The sequence below is a fragment of the Rhinatrema bivittatum genome, chromosome 2 (assembly GCF_901001135.1).
Source record: "Rhinatrema bivittatum chromosome 2, aRhiBiv1.1, whole genome shotgun sequence".
In the NCBI taxonomy this organism is placed as follows: Eukaryota; Metazoa; Chordata; class Amphibia; order Gymnophiona; family Rhinatrematidae; genus Rhinatrema; species Rhinatrema bivittatum.
This window is the reverse complement of record NC_042616.1, coordinates 717,193,033-717,216,207: the sequence shown is the minus strand read 5'-3', so window position 1 is coordinate 717,216,207 and position 23,175 is coordinate 717,193,033. Positions and strand designations below refer to the sequence as shown.

Here is a 23,175-nt window from a genome sequence, read left to right as displayed (position 1 = left end):
GCGTAGCGACCTTCTTGTAGTCTAATCATCAACTAACCTCCATCCTCCTTTATGTGTTTATTTAATAGTTCAAAAAACAATTTTTTTGTTAATTTTCAATGTATAAATTTTCTTAAAAATCAAATATATTCTCCACCTTACATAATCGGATCATTAAATTTGCTTGTCAAACAGTTTTTAAATACTGCTGTTTAATGTCCCATTTCCTTTGTCCTATGTTCGGGGGAAATTATTTGAATTAGTTTTAAACTTCTTCTCATTGCAAATGCTCTATAAATAGTCTATAAATAGAAACGCCAATCTCTAAATTTATGGACGCTCGACTCTTATACTTTAAATTGCCACTACCATCAATGAAACAAAGTTATAACTTATCTCCCGACACAGCTGCGTTTCGAAAATTTATTCTTCCTTTATCAGGGGAGCATGTCAACGCCGTTGACTCGGAGCTTGTGAGACCGAGAGGAAGGACGTAGAGAGCTATGCAGCGTTTTCAAAAATTGAATGGGAAAGCCGCGATTTGCTGAATGCCAGATTGAATATGAAAGGACATGCTCCCCTGATGAAGGAAGAATAAATTTTCGAAACGCAGCTGTGTCGGGAGATAAGTTATAACTTTGTTTCATTGATGGTAGTGGCAATTTAAAGTATAAGAGTCGAGCGTCCATAAATTTAGAGATTGGCGTTTCTATTTATAGACTATTTATAGAGCATTTGCAATGAGAAGAAGTTTAAAACTAATTCAAATAATTTCCCCCGAACATAGGACAAAGGAAATGGGACATTAAACAGCAGTATTTAAAAACTGTTTGACAAGCAAATTTAATGATCCGATTATGTAAGGTGGAGAATATATTTGATTTTTAAGAAAATTTATACATTGAAAATTAACAAAAAAATTGTTTTTTGAACTATTAAATAAACACATAAAGGAGGACGGAGGTTAGTTGATGATTAGACTACAAGAAGGTCGCTACGCCGCGGAGGTGAGCACCCTGAATATGAAACTTACCTCTTTTTCTCCAATAATTTTTCATGTTTAAATTATTAATAATTTTTTTGCACAAGTAAATTAGTTCACAAGTATTTCACTTATAGGAGAGAGTACGTTTGTTGTGAGACACTTTTTAGACAAACATAATTTCACGACACGGTAATTCAGTCTACTAGTAAACCAGAGGTTAAAGGTTAAACGAACGAAACATATTTCGACAATTTATGTATGTTTCCTTAAATATATACATAAATAAAATGTTTCACGACACAACCTATCTCATGAAAACCTTAAATTTATATTAAAAATATATATTCCAAGATTCATGTTATTGTTATAATTTATGAGAAACAATAATAAAACAAATTGTCTGTCCCCCACACACTCATCTCTCTCCTCCCCCCCAGCACATGTCTGGGCCCCCACACACTCATATCTCTCCCCCTCAAGCACATGTCTGTCCCCCCCAGCACGTTTGCCCCCCACTCACTCATCTCTCTCCCCCCAGCACATGTCTGGCCCCCACACTCATGTACCTCGTCTTTTTGATTGTTGCCAGTTAAGTGCTTCACTCCCTTCCATGATCACCAGAAACTGCTGCTTGCAGTCAGTACTCCTCATGGCCAGGCCTCATCGGCAGTAGCAGCCAATGCAAGGATGGCTGGGCTCGTTCCACCCACCAAGCCCCCCAAAAAAAACGCGATTGACAGCAAAAATCACCCAATAATAAGCAACCCATAAACTGAAAAAAAAAAAGTGAATCTCTAGAAAAAAAAAAAGCCCAAACTCGCATCAGAGTTGACCGGGCTTGCGCGACACACCTGCACACTGCAGGCGACACACTAACGTGTCCCGACACACAGTTTGGAAAGCTCTGTTCTAAGGTAATTAACTGCACCAAATATTTTTTGATCCTGTCCCTAAATTATTCTCCTCTTGTCTATCTGTGAACGTATCCCTCAGTATTGGTGTACTGAAATGATCTCATCCTTCAGGGCATGGAATGGTAAGCATCCCTGTAAGCAGGAATCTCACAAGAACATAAGATTTGTCATTCTGAAGTGATCCCATCCTTGATTGGCCACAATCAGGTGGTCTTTGTCCATAAACGTTATGCCTTGACTAATATTCTGAAACTTTTGGCTGTTATGGAGATGAGTCAACAAATGGGTGACCCCTATCTTTTGATCAGCTTTGATGCAGAGAAAGCATTTGACAGAGTGGAGTGGCAGTATCTATTTTATACTTTGCGGGTCATGGCATTTGATGGTTTGTTCTACGATGCCATACAGCTCTTTTACCGGGATCCAACTGCTGTTATTATTGCCAACAAATCGTAGTCTGAGGTATTTTCAATCTCTCGTGGTACATGACAAGGCTGCCCCCTATCGCCTTTGTTGTTTTTGCTACAATTGGAGCCTTTACTACTATCTGTCTTACATACCCCAGTGGTGAGAGGCATTAAACTGCAATCTGAAATATTCAAGTATGTGGCTTTTGCCGATGATATTATGATATTTTTAACAAACCCACACAGTTCCCTACAGTCCCTTATGCAATTATTATTAGATTTTGGCCAGTTTGCAGGTCTTCGGCTTAACCTCTCCAAGTCAGAGGCCCTGGCGTTCCCAGATACTCTTCGAGAGCGTTGGTCTGGCGTATTCCCGCTGCAATGGGCGAAGGGATCACTCAGATACTTGGGGGTTCATTGTCCCATATTCCCGAGCAGCTTATATACATCCAATGTTAGTCCCTTGCTTCAAAATACTGTAGATGAACTTTGTACCTGGAGAAATTTGCCTCTCTCCCTGGGGGGGCCGACTCAATTTATTTAAAATGCTATTGTTGCCCTAATGGTTATACCTTCTCCAAAATCTGCCACTATCCCTCCGACGTAATGATCTATTGTCGTTGGACAAGGAGTTACGGTTATTTCTTTGGAAAGGTGGCAAGCTTAGAATACTTTTGGCCGGATTGTGGGAAAGGTGGGGGAAGGGTGGCTTGGGGGCCCCAGATCTAGGACTATATAATTTGGCGGTGAACCTTTGTTTAATTAGAGATTGATTGTTGGAACAGTCTAATTATGTCCACATCTCGGTTGAACAAGCCTTGGTAGCCCCTCTGGCATTATCCTATGTTATTCAGGCTCCATCCACCACCCTCCCATCATTTTTTATTCACTCCCCTTCTATTAAACCGTTGCGATTAGCCTGGCGAGCACTAAGATATTGCAGATCTCTCAACTGTGCACATACATACTGCCTATTCAGGGGAATAGTGATTTTAGCCCTGGATCCCAAATGGCTGGGTTTAGGCAGTGGCGGGATAAAGGAATTACTCAATTGGGTCACTTACTTAACAGTGACGGGCAGCTGTTACCTTTTGCTGAATTGCGACTATTGTATCACCTGGGTTCGGCCCAGGTTTTCTGTTATCTCCAGGTGCAACACTACTTCCAGTCTTTGCCCTTGGATTCACGGTCCTCTATGGTCTTTCATTCCTTGGACAAAGTATTGGGGTTTGATCAGCAATGGACACCATCCTTGTCCCAATATTATAGAAAGCTTAAAACCCTTACTCGTCAGGAGCCGTACGCGGCTCTGGCTGTTCGTTGGAATGGGGATGGGGTGTTTGTTCTTACCGTACCTACCCTTCGGGCATGCTTTGGGCGAGTATCCCAACTCACAGTAAGTATGTACTATCGTGACATGCAATTTAAGTCTTTGAGACGGGCATATGTATCTGCCCGGATTGCATGTCGCTCTGGAATTTCGACATCAGCCCTTTATAGTAAATGCCATCGGGTTATTGGAACTTTATCACACTCCTTTTGGGCATGCCCTCCCATACGACGCTTTTGGGGTCGTATAGCTAGTTACATGATGGCCTTATTGGGAGTCTCCCTTCCCATTACCCCTTTGCTTTTTCTTTTTGGCCATTTTCCCCATATATCATTGAGAAGGGGCCCTCATCTATTTATTCACAAAGCATGCCTAGTGGGGAAAAAAGTGATCTTGATGAACTGGCGAGCTACTGAAGGCCCTTCTTTTTGGACCTGGAGTAATCAACTCCACCACATGTTGCGAATGGAAGATTTTAGTTCGCAAACTATACCGGTGGTTTCTGCTGATCTGGGACCCTTACTTACAGCCTTTGCTGCATCGTTCAAGAAGTCTGATCCTTAATGACTGAGGTTTACTATTGTGAGTGGTGACTTGAACTGGATTTTTTTCTACACCGGCCAGACTTGGTAACTTGAATGCTAGCATGGTTTCTTCTCTGTTAATGTTTGGGGTGGGTGGGATGGAGAGGAGGGAGGGGGTCATGTGCCTGATTTGACAATGATTACGCTCTTGGTTCGGATAGGGTTCAGAAACTCAACCCTTCCGGGCCGCTATCATTCTCTGTATTGTCTTTTGAAAACCTATTAAAAATGTTCAAACTAAGATTTGTCATACTGGGTGAGATCAAGGGTCCATCAAGCACAATATCCTGTTTCCAAAAGTGGCCAATCCAGGTCACAAGTACCTGTCAGGATCCTAAGGAATAGTTAGATTCCAAGCTACTTGTCCCAAGAATAAGCAGAGGTTTATGAACTTTTCCTACAGGAACTTGTCCAAACTGTTTTTTAAATGCAGCTATACTAATAGCTTTCACCATGTCCTCTGGCAACGAATACCAAAGCTTAATTTTGTGTTGAGTAAAACACTATTTCTACTTATTAGTTTTAACTAGCAACTTCACTGTGTGTCCCCTAGTCTTTATAATCTTTCAAAGAGTAAACAACCGATTAACATTTACTCATTCCATTCCACTCAAATTTATAAACCTCTATCATATAACCCCTCAGCTATGTCTTCTCCAAGCTGAAGAATCATAACCTCTTTAAGCCTTTCTTCATATGGGGATCATTACATCATTTTGATGATCATTCTCAGTACCTTTTCTAATTCTGTTATATCTTTTCTGAGATGTGGTGACCAGAACTGCACATAATACTCAAGATGAGGTCGCACCAAGGACCAATATAGAGGCATTATGATAGTCTCTGTTTTATTCTCCATTCCTTTCTTAATAAACTCTAGCATTCTATTTCCTTCCTTGGCTGCTGCACACTGAGCAGAAGATTTCAACATCTTAACAATGATGCCTACATCATTTTCCTGAATGGTGACTCCTAATGTGGAACCTTGCATTATGTAGCTATAATTTGGGTTTCTCTTCCCTAAGTGTATCACTTTGAACTTCTCCACATTAAATTTCATTTGCATGCTCAGTCTTCCAGTTTAGCAAAGTCCTCTTGCACTCTCAACTCTAGGGATTTAACAACTTTGAATAATTTTGTGTCATCAGCAATTTGATTACCTCACTTGTTGATCCCATTTCCAGGTCATTTATAAATATTTTAAAAAGCAGTGGTCCCAGAACAGATCCCTGGGGCACTCCACTATTCACCTTTCTCCATTGGGAATAATTTTCTATTTAACGCTACTCTCTGTCAGTTGACAATCCACAATAGGGCACTGCCTCCTATCCCATGACATTTTAATTTCCTAAGAAGTCTCTCATGAGGGACTTTGACAAATGCTTTCTGGTAGTCCAGATACACTATATTAACTGGCTCACCTTTATCCACATATTTACACCCTCAAAAAAATGTACCAGATTGGTGACGCAAAACTTCCCTTATCTAAATCCATGTTGGCTTTGTTCCATTAAACTATGCCTATCTATATGTTCAGCAATTTTGTTCTTTATGATGGTTTTTACCACTTTGCTTGGCAGGGATGTCATACTTCCTGGTCTGTAGTTTCCTGGATCAATCCTTGAACCCCTTTTTAAAAATTGGAGCTACATTGGCAACCCTTCAGTTTTCAGGCACTATAGATCATTATAATGTTAGTTTAGAAATTACTAATATAAAGTCCGCAATTTTATTTTTCAGTTCCTTTGGCACTCTGGGATCTATTCCACCTGGTCCAGGTGATTCGCTACTTTTTAGTTTGTCAATTTGTCCAATTATATCTTACAGATACACTGAAATTTGTTTCTGTTCTGCTGAATCATCACCTTTGAATATCATTTCTGGTATGGGTATCCCTCTTACATCTTCCTCAGTGAAGACTGAAACAAAGAATTCATTTAGTCTCTTTGCTATGGCTTTGTCATCCCTAAGTGTCTCTTTTACGCTTTAATCATCTAATAGTCCAACTGATTCCCTTGCAGACTTTTTACTTCTAATGTATCTGGCAGAGTTTTTGCTTCCATGGCAAGCTTCTTTTCAAATTCTCTCTTGGCCTTCCTTATCAATACTTTGCATCTAACTTGCCTGTGCTTATACTGTTTCTTGCTTTCTTCATTTGGATCCCTTTTCCATTTATTGAAAGATGTTTTAGCTATTATAGCCTCTCTCACCTCACCTTTTCGCCATGCCACTAGTTTAGACTTCCTTCCACTTTTTTTTAAAATGGGTTGAATGCATCTGGTCTAAGCATCCAAGATGGTATTTTTAAACAATGTCCATGCCTGATATCTCTTAACTTTTACAGCTGCTCCTTTAAATTTTTTTCTTAACCATTTTCCTCATCAACCTAATAAACGAAGCTTGACCGACGTGCCGTAAATGCGCAGTAGAGAGCAGCTCTACTGCGCATGTGCGGGCAAGCACGTCGGTCTCAGCAAGCGTCAGCTGAATATATCAACATGGCGGCGTCGAGCAGCAGCAGCGACAAGCGGCAGCGTCATCGAGCGGCAGCAGCGGTGGCCAGTAGCAAGGGAGGGACTGAGTGAGAGGGAGGGAGGGAGAGAGGGAGAGGGAGGGACTGAGTGAGAGGGAGGGAGGGACAGGGGGACTGAGTGGGTGGGAGGGAGGAGGGAGGGAGAGAGGGAGGGAGAGAGAGGTGGTGTGGGAGGGAGGGAGAAGTGGGTGAGTGTGTGGGAGGGAGGGAGGGAGGTAGGGGGTGGGAGAGGTGGGGAAGAGTGAGGAGAGAGGGAGAATGAGGGAGAATGAGGGGGAGGTGAGAGACAGAGGGATGTGAGTAAGTGGAAGGTAAGAAGTTGTGGAGCAGAGAAAAAGGGAGTGGAGGAGGGCTGAGGGAGAGGGGATGGGATTGAGAGAGGGTGGGGAGTGACTGAGGGAAGGGGAGGGAGGTGAGAGTGAGGGGAAGGAGACAGTGGGAGACAGAGGGTGAGTAAGACTGAGTGGAGGGAAGGGGGTGAGTTAACGAGGGGAAGGGGGAGTGAGGGAGAAAAAGTGTAGAAGGGTGCTGTGTTCGAAAATGGACTGAAAAAAAATTTAATGTAGCCCGTTTTAACGGGCTTAACGGTTTGTTTTATCATAGTCACCCTTTTGAAAGTTAAATGCCATCACAGTAAATTTCTTTAGTATCCTCTCTCCAGTTATTAAGTTAAATTGGATCATGTTGTGATCACTAATGCCAAGTCTCGCACCAAATCTTGTGTTCCACTAAGGACTAAATCTAAAATATTTTACCCTCTTATTGGTTCTTGTACCAGCTGCTCCATGAAGCTGTCATGAAGGTCTCATGTATCAACCCTGTCAGGGGACAGGTCTGGTTATGGGTAACCTCCAGGGCAAGTGCAGGATGAACCCAGGAACAGCTGACTACAGACAGGAATAGATCTGGTCAGGTGCCAGGCATCTTCTGCCTGACCAGCCACCTTCCCCTGAGTCCTCAGGTTCCAGTAGCCAGCAGAAATTAAACTTGAAGTGCTCATAGGACTAAAAAAAGGACAGAAAAAGTTAGGACAATCAAAAGGGTGCCTACAAAACAAGATAGAACAGGGACGAGCTCTACAAGATAAGAATCAAATAAGATACAGAACAAGACCAAAAACAAGAGGAACAGAATGCCATGATACTAGGGCCAAACAGGACACAGAAACAAACACCAGACACAAAACTAAGGCTAAGACAAACACAGAAGGCCTCAATAATAGGGCTAACTACAGAACAAAGGTAAGAACTAGGTCTAAGATGGCATTATGCAGAGTATAGGAGATTCCAAGAAGAGGCAGGATACTTACTGTAAGCACAGCTTTTAAAAACTGTACAGCTTGGAGGATTGAGCAGCAGTAACAAGGCCCACTAAGTGCCCCTGCTGGTGGGAGGTATGCACTACACACAGACCCTCACAAAACCAAGATCCTTCTTCAGGGCCATACCCTAAACTCTATTACTGAACTCTCGAGTGCAGAATCTCCTGAATCTCAAATTCAGGCTGGCCATCAACCAGAACCAGATTCGGAGGTGTTCACTGCATATTAAAAGGATCCGACATGGCCAGCTTCAACAAGGAGACATGAAATGAGGATAGTGTTAAGTGTGTTGATGAACTGAAGATGCATGGTTACTGGGTTGATTTTCTCAATAATGGTATATGGCCCTGGGGTTCACATTTACAATGACTGTCGGCAAATGTCTTCTTCTGGAACATGTTATTCTCTAAATTATTTTCACAACGAATAATGCAAACAATATTTATTTATTTAAGAACTTTTCTATACCGGTATTCGTGGGTACATCATATCAGTTTACAGGTAACCTAACGTATTACAGAGAACAAGGGAGGGGGAAACAAGGGAACGAATGTGGAACCAAAGAACAAGGGGGGTGGGGGGGAATAGGATAAAAGGAGTAACTAATATGAACGAGGAGGCTGGAGGAAGGCAACATGGGAGGAAGGGAGCTAAAATACACAGGGGAAGGGGATTAAGACAAAATGAGGCGTAACTAATAAATAACGGCTAGATGGTACAGGGGTAACAAGGCATTGAAAATACTGAAGAACAGGGCATAAAATATACTGAGATACAAGACGTAAGAAATACTGAATTACAAGGCATAAATTATACTAAAGTTCAAGGCATAAAATATACTGAAATACAGTGAGAAAGTGCAGAACTAAAAATGGATACTATAAAATAAAGTGACTAATAAAAAAGGCAAAGGATATACTGAAATATATGAGAGAGGATTTACAGGATTAACACTGGATGATATAAGATGACAACAGTAATCTATATAAAATATGACGAATACAACTATTTAAAAATATGATGAATACAGTGAAATAAAGGAGAGGAGGATCAGATGTAAGACAGGGCCCAGGGAGAAGGGGGGAGAGGAAGCAAGAAGAGTGGAGGGAAGGAAGGGGGGAAAACGGACTCTATTCAGGGTATGCCTGTTTGAAAAACCATGTCTTAAGCTTTTTCTTAAATTTCTGAGAACATGGCTCTAAGCGGAGATCAGGGGGCATGGAATTCCAGAGGGACGGGCCTGCCAAGGATAGGGTTCGTTCCTTAGTGGAAGAGAGGTGTGTAGTTTTCGAGGAGGGCGTGACAAGGCAACCTTTATAGGCGGATCTAGTGGGACGGTTAGTAGATTAATTCCCTCACGTATTAAACAACAAAAACCACTCCCAATCATGAGGAACATTCTTAATTCTGAAAATACTTTTAAAATTATATTGGGAATTAGTATCAGAGTTGAGTGCTCTTTTCAATACAATCTCCAGGCTCTTGTCCGCAATGGGCTTCAACCAGTATCATGCATAAGATCTAGATTTTACGTCATTTACTGCTTCCCATATATCTTTTTTTTTTTTTTACTATTTTTTATTCATTTGCCATAGACATTTTTTCTTTTGTAATCCTTCTTCCCAATTATTAAAAAGATTTTACTTATCTTTTCTTGACAGTGGATCATCCAACAGTTCTGGTATTTTACCACTTGCCGAAGGTACATAAAAATTTGGAACATTCCCCAGTACGTCCAATAATATCAGCAAGAGGATCGCTTTTGGAACCATTGTCCCAGTACGTCGATGTCTTCTTAAGGCCATTGGTCCCAGGTTTGCCATCATATATCCATGACTCAGGGGAGCTGGATTAAGACCCTTCAAGATATGAATGTCCCCTTATCGGAAGTATCTTTAATAACGATAGATATTGTGTCATTGTACACAAATATCCCCCAAGATGCAGCTTTGCAGGTGATTCAAAAATAAATTAACAGCGTATAGGAGCCCAGTTGGCTGTAAAAAAAAGAGTAAGTTCCATTGTAGTGCACTAAAATGAGGAAATCATTAAATAGTTGAAATAAGTGATGGGTGTTTGTTGTGTTCTTTCATTATAGAATAACGTTGTGTCCCCTGAAGAAGGCATGGTAACATGCCAAAATATTGCCAATGTCGGGCTTAAAGCAGTGGGAGCACCGCAGCGGGTAGTATAAGTAACACAAGGTGTTTTCAGCATACGAAAAGGCTTAAGTGCAAGTGCAGACAAGAAAAGATAAGTAAAATAAATTATTTTTAATAATTGGGAAGAAGGATTACATAAGAAAAAATAAGTATGGGAAATGAATAAAAAGTAGTAAAAAATTATATATGGAAAGCAGTAAATGATGTAAAATCTAGTGCTTATGCATGATACTAGTTGAAACCCATTGTGGGCAAGAGCCTGGAAATTGTATTGAAAAGAGCACTCTCAACTCTGATGCTAATTCCCTATACAATTTTAAAAGTATTTTCAGGATTAAAAATGTTCCTCATGCTTGGGAGTGTTTTTGTTATTCTCTAAATTATTGCATACCTATACCAAGGTTTTCTATAAGTGTTGTGCTAAGTCACTGACCACAGAAATTTCAGTAACTGAAGCAGGATGTAGACAAACAGGGTATTGGCCATAGACTAAAAAATAGAGAAACCCCTATAGTTTTGCCAACATGATTATTGTGAGTTAACAAACCACAGGGGTAGTCGGGCCCAGTCATTCTGATGAGCAGAGACAAAACACCTAAGAAGCTATTCAAGATCTTAGTTGGTCCTCTCTGAGGGTGGTATCCTATTGAAAATTGCAAACCGATACCCAGATCTTTACAAAAAGCCTTCCAGAATCTGGCAACATATCGAGAACCTCAATCAGATATGATAGAGGTTGGGATTCTTTGTAAATGGACTACCTCCCTAATGAAGATGGCAATTTGAGGGCTAAAGGCAGTTTAGGGATAGGAATAAAAAGTGTGCCCTTCGTGAAAAATGTTCTATTACCACAAAGATGGCAGTAGAGTCAGTGGAAATCAGGACGATCCATGACGACTTCTGTGTAGAGGTAGGTCCATGGTACAGAAGGAATCAGGCATGGATGCTATTCACCAGAAGGTTTAGTACAAGGGACCGTTGTTCTACTATATACTGGACAGGCTAAGCCTGACTTCCCATCTAGCAGCGAATAAAATTTAAATCTGCAACGTTAACTAATGAAATGTTCCATACTCATAATGCTACTGTTCTGAATTCCATGTTGCGAAAATACCATCCTGGCAGATCACTACACTTGGCAAATAAGGGCATGGTAGAGGCTCCTTCCGTGTGCTACGCAAGGCTCTGAGAGACTTGTGATCGAGCTTTTTCAGTTGCTGGGCCTATATTTTGGAACTTGCTCCCCAAGTAACTTCAGCTAATCGTTTGTCCTAGACAGTTTGGAACGCAGTTAAAAACTTATTTTCCTAAACTTTTAAAAACTTGTGAATAATGTGCTCGCCTGCAGGACTCATTGTTATTTATTTTAAAAATTCTTTTTAATTGCCTTCCTAATTACATCTCTCAAAGCGATTTACAACAAAAATTAAATATATCATAAACAATGGAATACATTAAAATTATAATCATAAAAATTCACTCAGCAGACCAAAATCAGCTGTCTCCTTCCCTAATGCTAATCACTCGTCAAGCCAATGAATGAGCCAAGTTTTTAATTTTTTTCAAAAACTCAAAGTTTCCTTCTCTTCTCTAAGATCTCGTGGTAGACTATTCCACATTCCTGGAACCATAAATGAGAATGATCTATTTGCTATCTGTTGCTGTCAAAACCTTTTTACCTCTGGAAGTTGTAATAAATGTCTGTTCACCAACCTCAAATTCCTCCCTATTTCATGCCATTTTAATTTACCTTAAATGAGGTGGACACTGACCATGCAAGATCTTTTAAATGCCATTAATACTACCTTAAACTTACAGCGTTCCCCTCACCGAGAGCCAAAGCAGGCCCACAGTAATAGGGCAGCCGAAGTTCTTCTTGTACTACCAGTTACTATACAGGATGCAGTTTTCTCAATTACTTGAAGCCTTTGTATTAATTTTCATAGGAGACCCATAAACAATGCATTACAATAAGGGCATAAGTCACTGATTTCAACATACTCAAATCCAGATTTAATAGAAGTTGTTGCACCAATTTTACCTTCAAATAGATATTATGAGCTATTTGAGATATGTGACTGTCTAACTTCAAATGCGAGTCTAATAATACCCAATGACTTAACCCTTCTGTTTTGTTTCCAATTCCACCCCATGTAATTTAATATCCTTCGCTATTTTTCCTACCGCCAACCATAAGACATGAGGTCAGGCAAACAGGATCAAATTTCTTGCCCCTACCCATTCAGCTACTTTATGTAAGCATTGCTTTATACGTAGGAAATATTCCTTCAGATCTTGGCCAAACAGTGCACAATACTCCCAATCTGCCACATAAAGATGCTAAACAGCAGTGGAGAAATGGAGGAACGCTGGGGAACCCCACAGTTCATCTCTTAAGCCTGATGATGTTCCCTGAAACAGCACTATCTGTTTTCTCCCCTCAAAAAACTTTTAAGCCAAGTAATCACCAGATTTCTCAGCCCCAACAATTCACACCTGTTACAATATTTTATGATCAACCAGATCAAGTACACTTGAAAGAGCTAATATTAAAAGTGCATTTTCTCTCCTATCTAAACCAGGTAAAATATCCTCCATCAAGGAGACCATCAAGATCTCTGTACTACAGTCCTTCCTAAATCCTCCTTGCACTGGATCCAAGACATCAGTGTTTTCCAGATAGGTGGAATCACCTTAGTCACAATAGGATGGTAGTTAAATTACATCCAAGGCTGTGTAGTATCATATTTTAACCAGGGTGAAATAATCACAGTTTTACACATTTTAGGAATGATCGCGGACTCTAAGGAACAGTTAAGCAAACTCAATAAACAGTTCAGCACATGATCCAAGCAATCTTTGATTAATCACGATGGACAAGGGTCAAGTAAATAACTTGATGGTCTGATCATTGCTAAAATTTGTTTCAGCTCAAACAAGGGAAGACTATTGAAATTCTCCATAACTTCTCCCCTATTATTTTCTCCTTCTCCATCTGTCTTCCAATCATTACTAAACTCAGTGGTATATTAGCTTCAACTTTCTCACTTATTAATTTCTTTAAGTTCTCAACTTTATCTTTAAAAGACACAGATAAGCCTTCAACATCTGAAATATCTTTGCAAACTACTACTTGAGGAGATTTATCCCCTAACAGTGAATTTACCATCCCAAATAAAATTATAGTGATACATATTTTCTTTTAGCAGCAACTATTTAATAAAAGTGTTCTGTAACACTTTTACACCATACAAACCTATCCTCCATCTCTAATCGACGACATTCTCTTTTTGAATCCATCAATTCCCTCAAATACCATGGGGATGCTACTTTTTTTTTTTTTAGATTTTTTTTCTCTCTCTCCCATTAGGTTCCCTAACCAGTTAAACCGTTCCTGACTCATTTTTCCCTTATCTGTAGACCAAAGCTGTCCCAGAGACTCCAATAAAATCTTTAGGTAAGTTTATCAGGATCAATCTTTCCCCATTTATGTATTTTCCTTTCCCCATCCATATGGGTAAAAGTAAAAGAGAACATATCACTGAAACCTTAATAAAATTACACTGGTTACCCATTGAACAAAGAATACAATACAAAACTTTATGCACCATTCATAAATTAATACACGACGAAAAAGCAGAGTGGCTGAACACAGCCCTCCGCTTACATACCCCTCACAGAAACCGAAGGTCAGCAAACAAAGCACTGCTAACTATTCAGTCAGTCAAAACAGCCAGATTAACACAAGTAAGGGACAGGGGCCCTACCCCTAGCAGGACCGATAATATGGAACACCATGCCGGTAGAAATTAGATTGGAAAGAGACATCAAAACATTCAGAAAAAATATAAAAACATGGCTATTTAAGCAAGCATACCACAAAGAGAATCAAGAGTAGAACCCAGGGAACTGTTAGTTGCGGTCAAGCAAACGCCCACACAAACACACTCCTTCCTTCTTAAAGTGTGTCTTCTCTCCTATATTCTAATCTCCACCTTTATCTTAAACAACAAAGAACTAAAGTTAAGTAACACCAAACTTTTAGCAGAGTTAGAAAAACTAGATATGACTTATAACAGTCACCAAATAGTACTTATTCTGATATAATGTTACAGTATTTTTGTTGGAACCTGTTTAAGAGTTAGAATTCTAGACACTTTATTCAACAGTTTTTGTGCCTTATTGTGAACTGTTGTGATGGCACCCGCCTAACGACGGTATAGAAAAGATTTTAAATAAATAAATAAATAAACAAACTATTGCCCCTTTTAATATAAGAATACTGAAAGCTCGGCCTAACCAGATAATGATCTGACCAGGCCATTTGTTCTGTTCCCCAAAATTTTAATCCCCCTTTTTGACATACTAATGGTGATCCCAACACTAAATCCAGCATATGTCCCCTATTATAAGTAGGTCCTTAAACTATATGCTTTAAGTCTCCAATCTCTAATGTATTTAAAAATTCTTGGACTTTAAAACTCACATCCTGATCTATATGTAAATTAAAATAACTTAAAACCAAAAAATAAGGATATGTAAAAGCTTGTATCAATAAAACCTGGAGGACAGTATCATAAGGAAATCACTACTGGAATTGCAAAATCCATTTTAACTAACATACACATGACCTTGCAGTGAATTCAGAAAAAGCCTCTTAATTGGACAGTTCTTTCTAAAAATAACCCCTACTCCTCCCCCTCGTTTGTCCTCCCTATCACAAGTTATCAACTCATATTCACTAGGACAAATCTGGGATCTTTCAGTCCCCAGATTTTTAGAAAACCATGTTTCTGTAGTAAAAACCAAATCAAGGTTCTTTTCAATAACAAGATCATGAATTTGTAAAATATTTTACGTGGCTGATCTTGCACTCACTAAGATACAATTTAAATCCCCCACTTCCCTAAATTATCTTGAAAATCCAATGTTTTCAAACATCTTTGCTCTAAGCCTATCTTTCCTTTACCCCTTTTACCCCAACCCCCTACCCCTTCCCTTTCTGTATCAATCAACATATCCAGCATTCTGTTATCTCCAATAGTCTTCCCAATAGACTCCCTAAGAGGCTCCCCAAGAGGTGACCCTCTTGGGCTCGCCAACAATGTTAAATATTGCAGGCATGACATAGCAGGAAGAGGGCAGGTCTCTCCTAGCCCACCTCAGCTCAAGGGAGGGTGGAGCAAGAGAGTCCGTATGTTCTTCAGCTCTCCTTTCCCCAGCCACCGATCTCAGAAGCAGCAGGCGGCTCCTAAACACCTCCCCACCAGTAGGCTCAGGTCTGTATCCCAGCAGCAGCTCTCCACTGATGTTAAATGCTGCAGGCAGTGGTGTAGCAGGAAGTGGGTAGGTCTCTCCTAGCCTGTGTCAGCTTGAGGAAGGTGGAGCAATGGAGTCCATGTGTTCTTGGGTTCTCATTTCCCCAGCTACCTATCTCAGCCAGATACAGCATTTACTCCTGCAAAGATTATCTTCCAAGATTACAGTAATTTTTGCATGTTTTTACAATCTATATTTTATGTCAATATCTTTGTATGTTTTTATGCTATCCGCTGTGAATGTAGAATACATGCAGAATTCAAATTTTTTAAAATAAAGTCTTAATTCTTGTACAGGGAAGGCCACAAAAAAAACCCTGGAAATCAGCTCAAAAGTTTTTTAATCCTTGGTTTTCCGGAGAATTTGGAATCATACTCCCATTTGAAAACATCTGAGCAGCAAGTATCTGGCACACAATTATGCCCAATGGAAACCCCTAGAGAAAGTTTCCGTACTGAAGATTCCAGATGAATTTTCTCCATCAAACCACTTGTCACAGCTTGGAAGGGTGGACCCTGAGACCTCAGACTGACAAAGCCAAGGTACATTAAAGAATCATGAGGTAGACATGAGGTCAGGCAAACAAGATCAAGGCAGGTGGAGTCCATTCAAAAGTAGAAGGCAAGCAAGGATCAGGGCAGGCAGCATAAGAAAATAAGAAATGCCATAATGGGTCAGACCAAGGGTCCATCAAGCCCAGCATCCTGTTTCCAACAGTGGCCAATCCAAAGTCACATGTACCTAGCAAGTGCCCAAACATAAGCAGTAGTAGCTTGTGATCTAATTATTTACCGTAATAGCAGTTTATGGATTTACGCTCTAGGAACTTATCCAAACCTTTTTTAAACCCAGTAACAAACTTCTGAAACCACATCCCCTGGCAATGAATTCCAGAGTTTAACTATGCGCTGAGTGAAAAAGAATTTTCTTCCATTTGTTTTAAATAAGCTACTTGCTAACTTCATTGAGTGCCCCCTGGTCCTTCTATTATCTGAGAGAGTAAATAACCGATTTACATTAACTTGTTCAAGTCCTTTCATGATTCTGTAGACTTCTTTCATATCCCCACCTCTCAGTTGTCTCTTCAGATGATGGAAGCACGGTCAGGAACCAAGCCTGGCCTTAAACAGAAGTCAAAATCAGGAACAACCAGACGCAGAGGAACAAAAAAACAGAACCTATTGCTCAGGAGCCTGTTCAGAGGAGTGAACTTCCTTTTATGTTAGAGCAGTGCTGATGTCATCAGTCCACGCCACAGCAAAATCCTGGGCACTAGCCCTATAAAGCTACAGGCCAGCCTTTAACTCAGAACAGCAGGATGCAGCAGAAGAGTAAGGGACCAAAAAGACATGCTGGGAGCCACTGGGAATTTTGACAGTCAAATGAAGCCTTAAGCCAAATTTTCTTGAAGGTATTTGGACATGGCCTTAGTTTCTGGACCTGACAAGGGGTGTCCTGCCACATGGTGGCATGGTTCCAGGAAGCAGTTCAATGGTGCAACTGCACTCCTGATTCATCTGGAGCATCTCTGCTTGCTTTTCGCTAGAAAGTTTTTCAAAAGTATGGTATTGCGTTGAAAGGCTCAGCGATATTTCCACTATAGAAGCCACAAGAATGGAAGCTACAGACCCTGGATTCAGGACACAAGAAGAGAAGCAAGAAGGAGACCAAGATACAATCTGTCCTAAATGCCAGTCAATAAGTGGGTTATTTAATTGATGCCATGGTAATCTCAGAACCATCATATAGGAAGGCAATTCAAGGACACAAAGTGAAACGGTTTCAGAAAGCCACATACCCATTAGAAGATTCAAGTCCACTGTGACCTCCTAGGTTCAAGAGTTACCATCAATAGTGACAATGGAGACTGGTGGCAGGATTGGGTCAGACAGGAATTCTGTACCAGTGGCCAAAATGCAGAATAATAAAATTCTCAGCTGCCCTGGAGTTGGTAAGGGTCTCTGCTGATCCCAATAGCCAACATAAGAAATCAGAGATGCTACCCACATAATTGAGGACACCTCAGAAAGGTCCAAAAGAATCTGCTCCTGTAAAGCTGGAGAGGAATGTTGGCCAGACCCAGGTTTACAAGGACAATTCCTAATCAAGTCAGCACAATAGACACAAAGCCTCAGCCACTTCCTGCAATTTTTTTTTCAGCTTGAGAAAGATATCTCAATTCCATAGGCTCTTCAAGCAGCAGGGCAGGGCTGGCCCTTGGGATTGTATAGGTCTCATGATAGAAGGCTGGAGCTCCAATTGATGTTCATGCATGCAGGCATAAACACAAGAGGATCAAGGCATCCAGCTCTAAAGGCAGCTCCTGGCAGGTCAGCTTCATCTTTGATCCGATACGCTAATCCATTCCATAAGGCCACAACAAGGGCTTCGTTATTCTAGCCCAGTGATGGCAAACTGCAATCCTCGAGTGCCACAAATAGGCTAGGATTTCAGGATATCCACAATGAATATGCATGAGATAGATCTGCATACAATGGAGGCAGTGCATGGTACAGGTCCCTTGCTTCATATGAAGGAGGGAGATAGAAGCTAAAATCAAGTAGCCTAGGTCATCAGAAATGCATTTAAATTCTGAGACAAAGGCATTGCAATCTGAAATCAAAGGATCTTATTTTTCCCAGAATGGAAAGGCCCAGGTTAGAGCCTCCCCAGTCAGAAGTGATATTATGTATGCCACTCTTGACCTATGGTCAGGAAAAAGGAGGGCTGCAGAGTAAAGTTGATAGAGTATGGATTCAGAAAGCCTTCGCAGGCTTTTGGATCTCAGAAAAACTCAGGAGGGGTTCAACCCAGGGATTCTTATGCATATCCTCCATGGCTGCAAGGGGTGAAACAGCTGAAAAGAGGTACTTGCTGCAACTGATCTAGAGGCCCCCAGGGAGAAAGTTTTGAGTGAGCAAATTAACTTGCATCTTCAGGCTTACCTAGTGTTAGTTCAGCCCTTCTAAATGTCAATCTAGCTGCCCCAGGAGCTTATCCTGGACTGCCAAATATACAGCCAGTTCATTGGTATCCATATTGGCCAGAATTTGATGTGATGGTTGTCATCTGTGAGTTGCCCCAGATACAAGTGGCCTTCATCAGAAGAGTCCAATACAGGTCACTGATGGTAGTAAGACTTCCCCCTATGCCATCCCCTTTCCCTTTGGATTGGGCTCTCCGGTGGGGGTGGCTGGCAAGGCATGAGAATCAAGGGAAGTCCCCAGTGCAGAGAAAGAGAAAAGGCCTGAAACAGAGCAAGTGGCTGGAGCAAACCAGATATCCAAGAACAGGATGGAGATCAAGCAGAAGTCTTCTGCATACAGGAACATAGCCAAAGTATGAGGACCAGAAGATAGAACCAAGCTCTGGCAATTGACTGATGAAACTGCCTCAGCATAAATACAAATCTTTGAAGGAAACAAGATGACCGTCAGGGGGAGTGAGAGGCACTGGGTTGGGAAGACTGAATAGACAGTCCAAACAGCTCACAGCACCAGTTGCAGGCTGGAGGAGGATCCAGCAACGGATCCTCACAGTGGGAAAATCAAAACACTGCTGATTAATTCTTCAAGAAAAGGATCTCATGCATTCACACAGCAAAACAATTGACATTCATAACCTCTTAATACACACAATAAATTTTACCCTCTTTTCCCTAACACACATAATAACTAACCATCTATTTATTTTTCAAGGTTTAAACATCTACTGGTTTGTTTTGGGAAAGTGTTAAGTCCTGATCATCCACCAACAGATGCAGTTCCTGCTACCAGCACTCCCTCAGAACTGTTAAGGCTTTTCTGTCTTGGTTCAAAGCCTTTTATTTTAATTTTTTTTTTTTTGGTCTAATCTGGACTAGATTGCAGGCTCAAAGGAAAATGGATCATCTACTTTGTGTTTCCATACCGTGCGGCATACATTTGGTATGCACTATACAAAAGATTAACGATAATACTTAATCCATTGCACAGCCAACTCAGATTAGCATAACAGTTATTAATGTTAAATATTTCCTTACAGTAGCCAGCATGTATGGTAAAACACAGTCTATATTAGGGAGTGAAAACAATGGATTGTCATAAGTAATTGTTTTTTTCTTTTTACATTTAATATTTATTTTTCCATGCCGACATTCGATCTGGCATATCACATCGGTTTACATATAACAATATGTCTAAGGCGAGCCTTGTAGTGACATAGTACATTATAACTGAATAACTGGCTACATGTTACTATTTAAGTATTTTCCATTACAAAAAATATTTGGCAGTATATGATTATGAAATTCAGGGCACAGACATTTTCAGTGAGTGTTTTGCTTAATAACTAATTTAAATATAATTGCTGCTGTCTGTTTTGAGGACATGTTTATACAGTCACAATTTGTTTATTCAAAATAAGCAAAATCAAGAGAAGTGCAAAGCAATACTTTTTGTGTCCCTAAGTCCTTGTAAATCATTGTGTAAAAATGAAACCTTCATGGCTGCCAGTTTACAATAACTTAACATTTCCAACTCACATACAGATAGATAAATAAATAGATATATGCGCACATCAATATGCACATATACACCCACACATATCCTATTTCCCTCGTTCACAGACATTATCAGATAATGATTTTAACTATTACTAAACAAACTTTAAAAGCAAAATTCACTCTCACTTTCATGGTCTTTCTCTTGTATAGTCATGATGTTTAAATTGTGTTGCGAACTAAATCAATTATATATGAGCTGGAAAACAGTCGCTGCATACTGGTAATCATAGTAGCTTAGTAGCTTCTAATTCCACAATGTCACTTTGAAAACCTCTCACTGTTGCACTAATCACTATGTTACTGTAATTACCTAAAAATGTTAGGTTACATTCAACTCTCTCTTGAAGACTATAGTAACATGAACACAAGATCATTAATTAATCTAACATCTAATGTTGAAGCTTCACTATAATTACACTTGTAAACAAAATGCAAGGGAATGTGTGCAAATTTTATGAGTTATAGCTCTACTTACCAGTCATGTTTCCTAATGAATCCTTAGTGTGACAGAGTTGTTCGTCTGTTTCTCCTTCTCTAAAGTTTCCTATTTCTCCATAGTAAAGAGCAATCCCAAGCTGCATTATACGTATGAACATGGGGAGCTGCTGATCAGTAATGGAAAGTTTCAAACTCTCAACTAGTGTGTGAATCTATAAAGAAAAGACAGAAAAAACATTGCTTAACCATTGTAACAGCGTGAGCAATCTTTGGCTTGCTGGAGGACAGAACAGACATGACTATCGATTCTTCTAGAGATTTATTAATTACAAGAGGAATTAAGAGCCTGCTTACATCAGTAGTACTGGAAATAAAAATGCAGTAATCTTCAGACAAGTAGTTTTAGCAAAGCTCCTGCTTCCTTCTCCACATGAGTAGGGCCACAATCCTCTCTGGGGCCTGCCTAGTCCTGGGGGAATTCTGCGCTACTGTGGAGCGCAGAATTTGCGCAGAATTGCCAAATTCTGCGCAGAAAATGTCAGAGGAGAGCCCAGCATGCCGCGAACGGAGCTCGCAAAGATGAAGGCCCTGGCGTACCGTTCGTGGTGAAGATAAAGGCCCCTTGTGCCGCGAACAGAGTGTGCTCCACTCGCGGCGAAGATTAAGGCCCCAATGAGCATGAATGTGTGTGTGAGAGGAGAAAGACAGGGGTAAGAGAGGGGAGGAGAGGGGAGGAGAGGAACAAGTGAGAGAGGAGAGGGGAGGGCAAGGGAAGGGCGAGTGAGAGAGGAGAGGGGAGGGCAAGTGAGAAAGGAGAGGGGAGGGCAAGTGAGAGAGGCGAGGGGAGGGCGAGTGAGAGAGGAGAGGGGTGGGGAGGGGCGGGGCGAATGAGAGGGAGGAGCGAGTGAGAGGGAGGGGCGAGTCAGAGAGGGGAGGGTGAAAGAGGGGAGGGGAGAGGGGAAGGGAGAGGGGAGGGGAGGGTAAGAGCAGGGAGAGGGATGTGAGAGCAGGGAGAGGGATGTGAGAGAAGGGAGGGGCTGTGGGGGAGAGGATGGTGAGAGAGCAGGGAGAGGGGAGGGTTAGAGTGAGAGCAGGGGGGTAAAGCAGGAGGGTGTGAGAGAGCATGGGAGGTGAGGGGGGGATATACGAGTGTGGGTGCGAGAGAGAGCCTATATGAGGAGATTGTGAAGGAGTGTGTTTTAATGTGAGTTTGGGAGCTCGTGTGTATGAAAAATTGATCGTGTGTATGTGAGGGTGCTAGCCTGTGTGAAGGGATTGTGTATGTGTGAGACAGAGCCTGTGTGAAGGGGTGCGTGAGAGAGAGAGACATAGGTAGCCTGTGCGAGGATGTATGTGTGAGAGAGAAAGGGAGCTTGTGTGGGTGTGTATGCAAGAGAGAGGGACCCTGTATGAGGGGATGTGTATGTGTACTAGAGAGAGGGAGCATGTGTGTGAGAGAGGGAGGGACAGAGAGAGCCTACGTGAGGGGCAGTACTGAGAATGGGGTCAAACTCTGGGACTGGCGATAGAGTGGAAGGAGTTGAGCCTAGAGGTGGAGGGGAGAGATACTGGCAAGTGGAGGAGTTGGGGCCTAAGAGGGCAAAGTGGCCAGGGGAGTAGGGAGAGCGAGTGGAAAGGACACTCTTACAGAGAATTTCTAGGGAAATTCTGCTCAAAATATTTAAAATTCTGCATCTCTAAGTAATAACTTTTTTCTGTATTAATTTAAAACGTAATTACTTAAAGACTGTCCTGTAAATTGTGTTCTTTTGGCCAATATAAAGTTTGCAAAATTTTAGGTTTTTGTGCACAGAATTTTAAATTTTTTTTCGCAGAATTCCCCCAGGAGTAGGCCTGCCTTATCCTTCTTCCCAGGGGAAATGCCCTGCAACCAGCATTCCCTTGTGGGCTACCTTAAGGTAGATCAGGCTAAATCGCTGGTCCTGGACTTTTAAGGAGAATCTAACATATTCCTTTACAGCCTTTTCTTTATTTTCCCCAATTAAAGTACCCTTCACAAACATGCATGAAAATATGAGAATAAATATTTTTAACATGCATAAAAAGACATTCATATACTCCAGAAAACTATCCACAGGATGCACAATGTTGAAAGTCCCTAGGAGGATTTTCAGTCTGCAAACTCATTTTCAAACTTTCCCTCGGAAAATAAGAGCCAAAGTGCACAATGTGGGTTCTACCTTGAAGCAGTAGCAATGTCCTTTAAGTATCTACACACAAAAATTCCCTTCCTCAACCAAGTTAAATTAGCACAAATGGAGATTTTGCACTAAGCTATGTAAGGCTATTTCAAACTTGAATCTTTAGTAATGTACCAAAATGGAACAACCTCCCAAAGGAAAACCAGAAGAAGAAACTGTCATTATTATTACTTAAAATTTACTATGATGCACACTAAGGACAGCAGGATGTTAGTCCTCACACATGGGTGAAATCATCTGATAGAGCTCAATCTGGAACTTTGATCTCAAATATTCTAGAACTTTCAAACATACCTACAGCTGCACATGCTCAGTAGGACATCACCCTGCCCCCTAGGCAGAGACCCTCAAGTCCATGATATAGCTCATTCATAGAGAAACCAACGCCCAGGGGAGGCGGGTGGGTTTTCTGAAGACTAACATCCTGCTGTCCTCAGA

At 41.0% G+C, this 23,175-nt stretch overlaps 1 protein-coding gene across 1 annotated transcript in view; it reads right to left on the bottom strand.

The window, feature by feature from the left end:
- The window catches only part of VPS13B (vacuolar protein sorting 13 homolog B), a 2,198,633-nt gene that overhangs the window by 1,976,778 nt on the left and 198,680 nt on the right, over positions 1-23,175 (bottom strand). Inside the window, 1 exon segment of the mRNA XM_029587199.1 lies at positions 20,553-20,727. Within this exon segment, the coding sequence (XP_029443059.1) occupies positions 20,553-20,727 (175 nt within the window).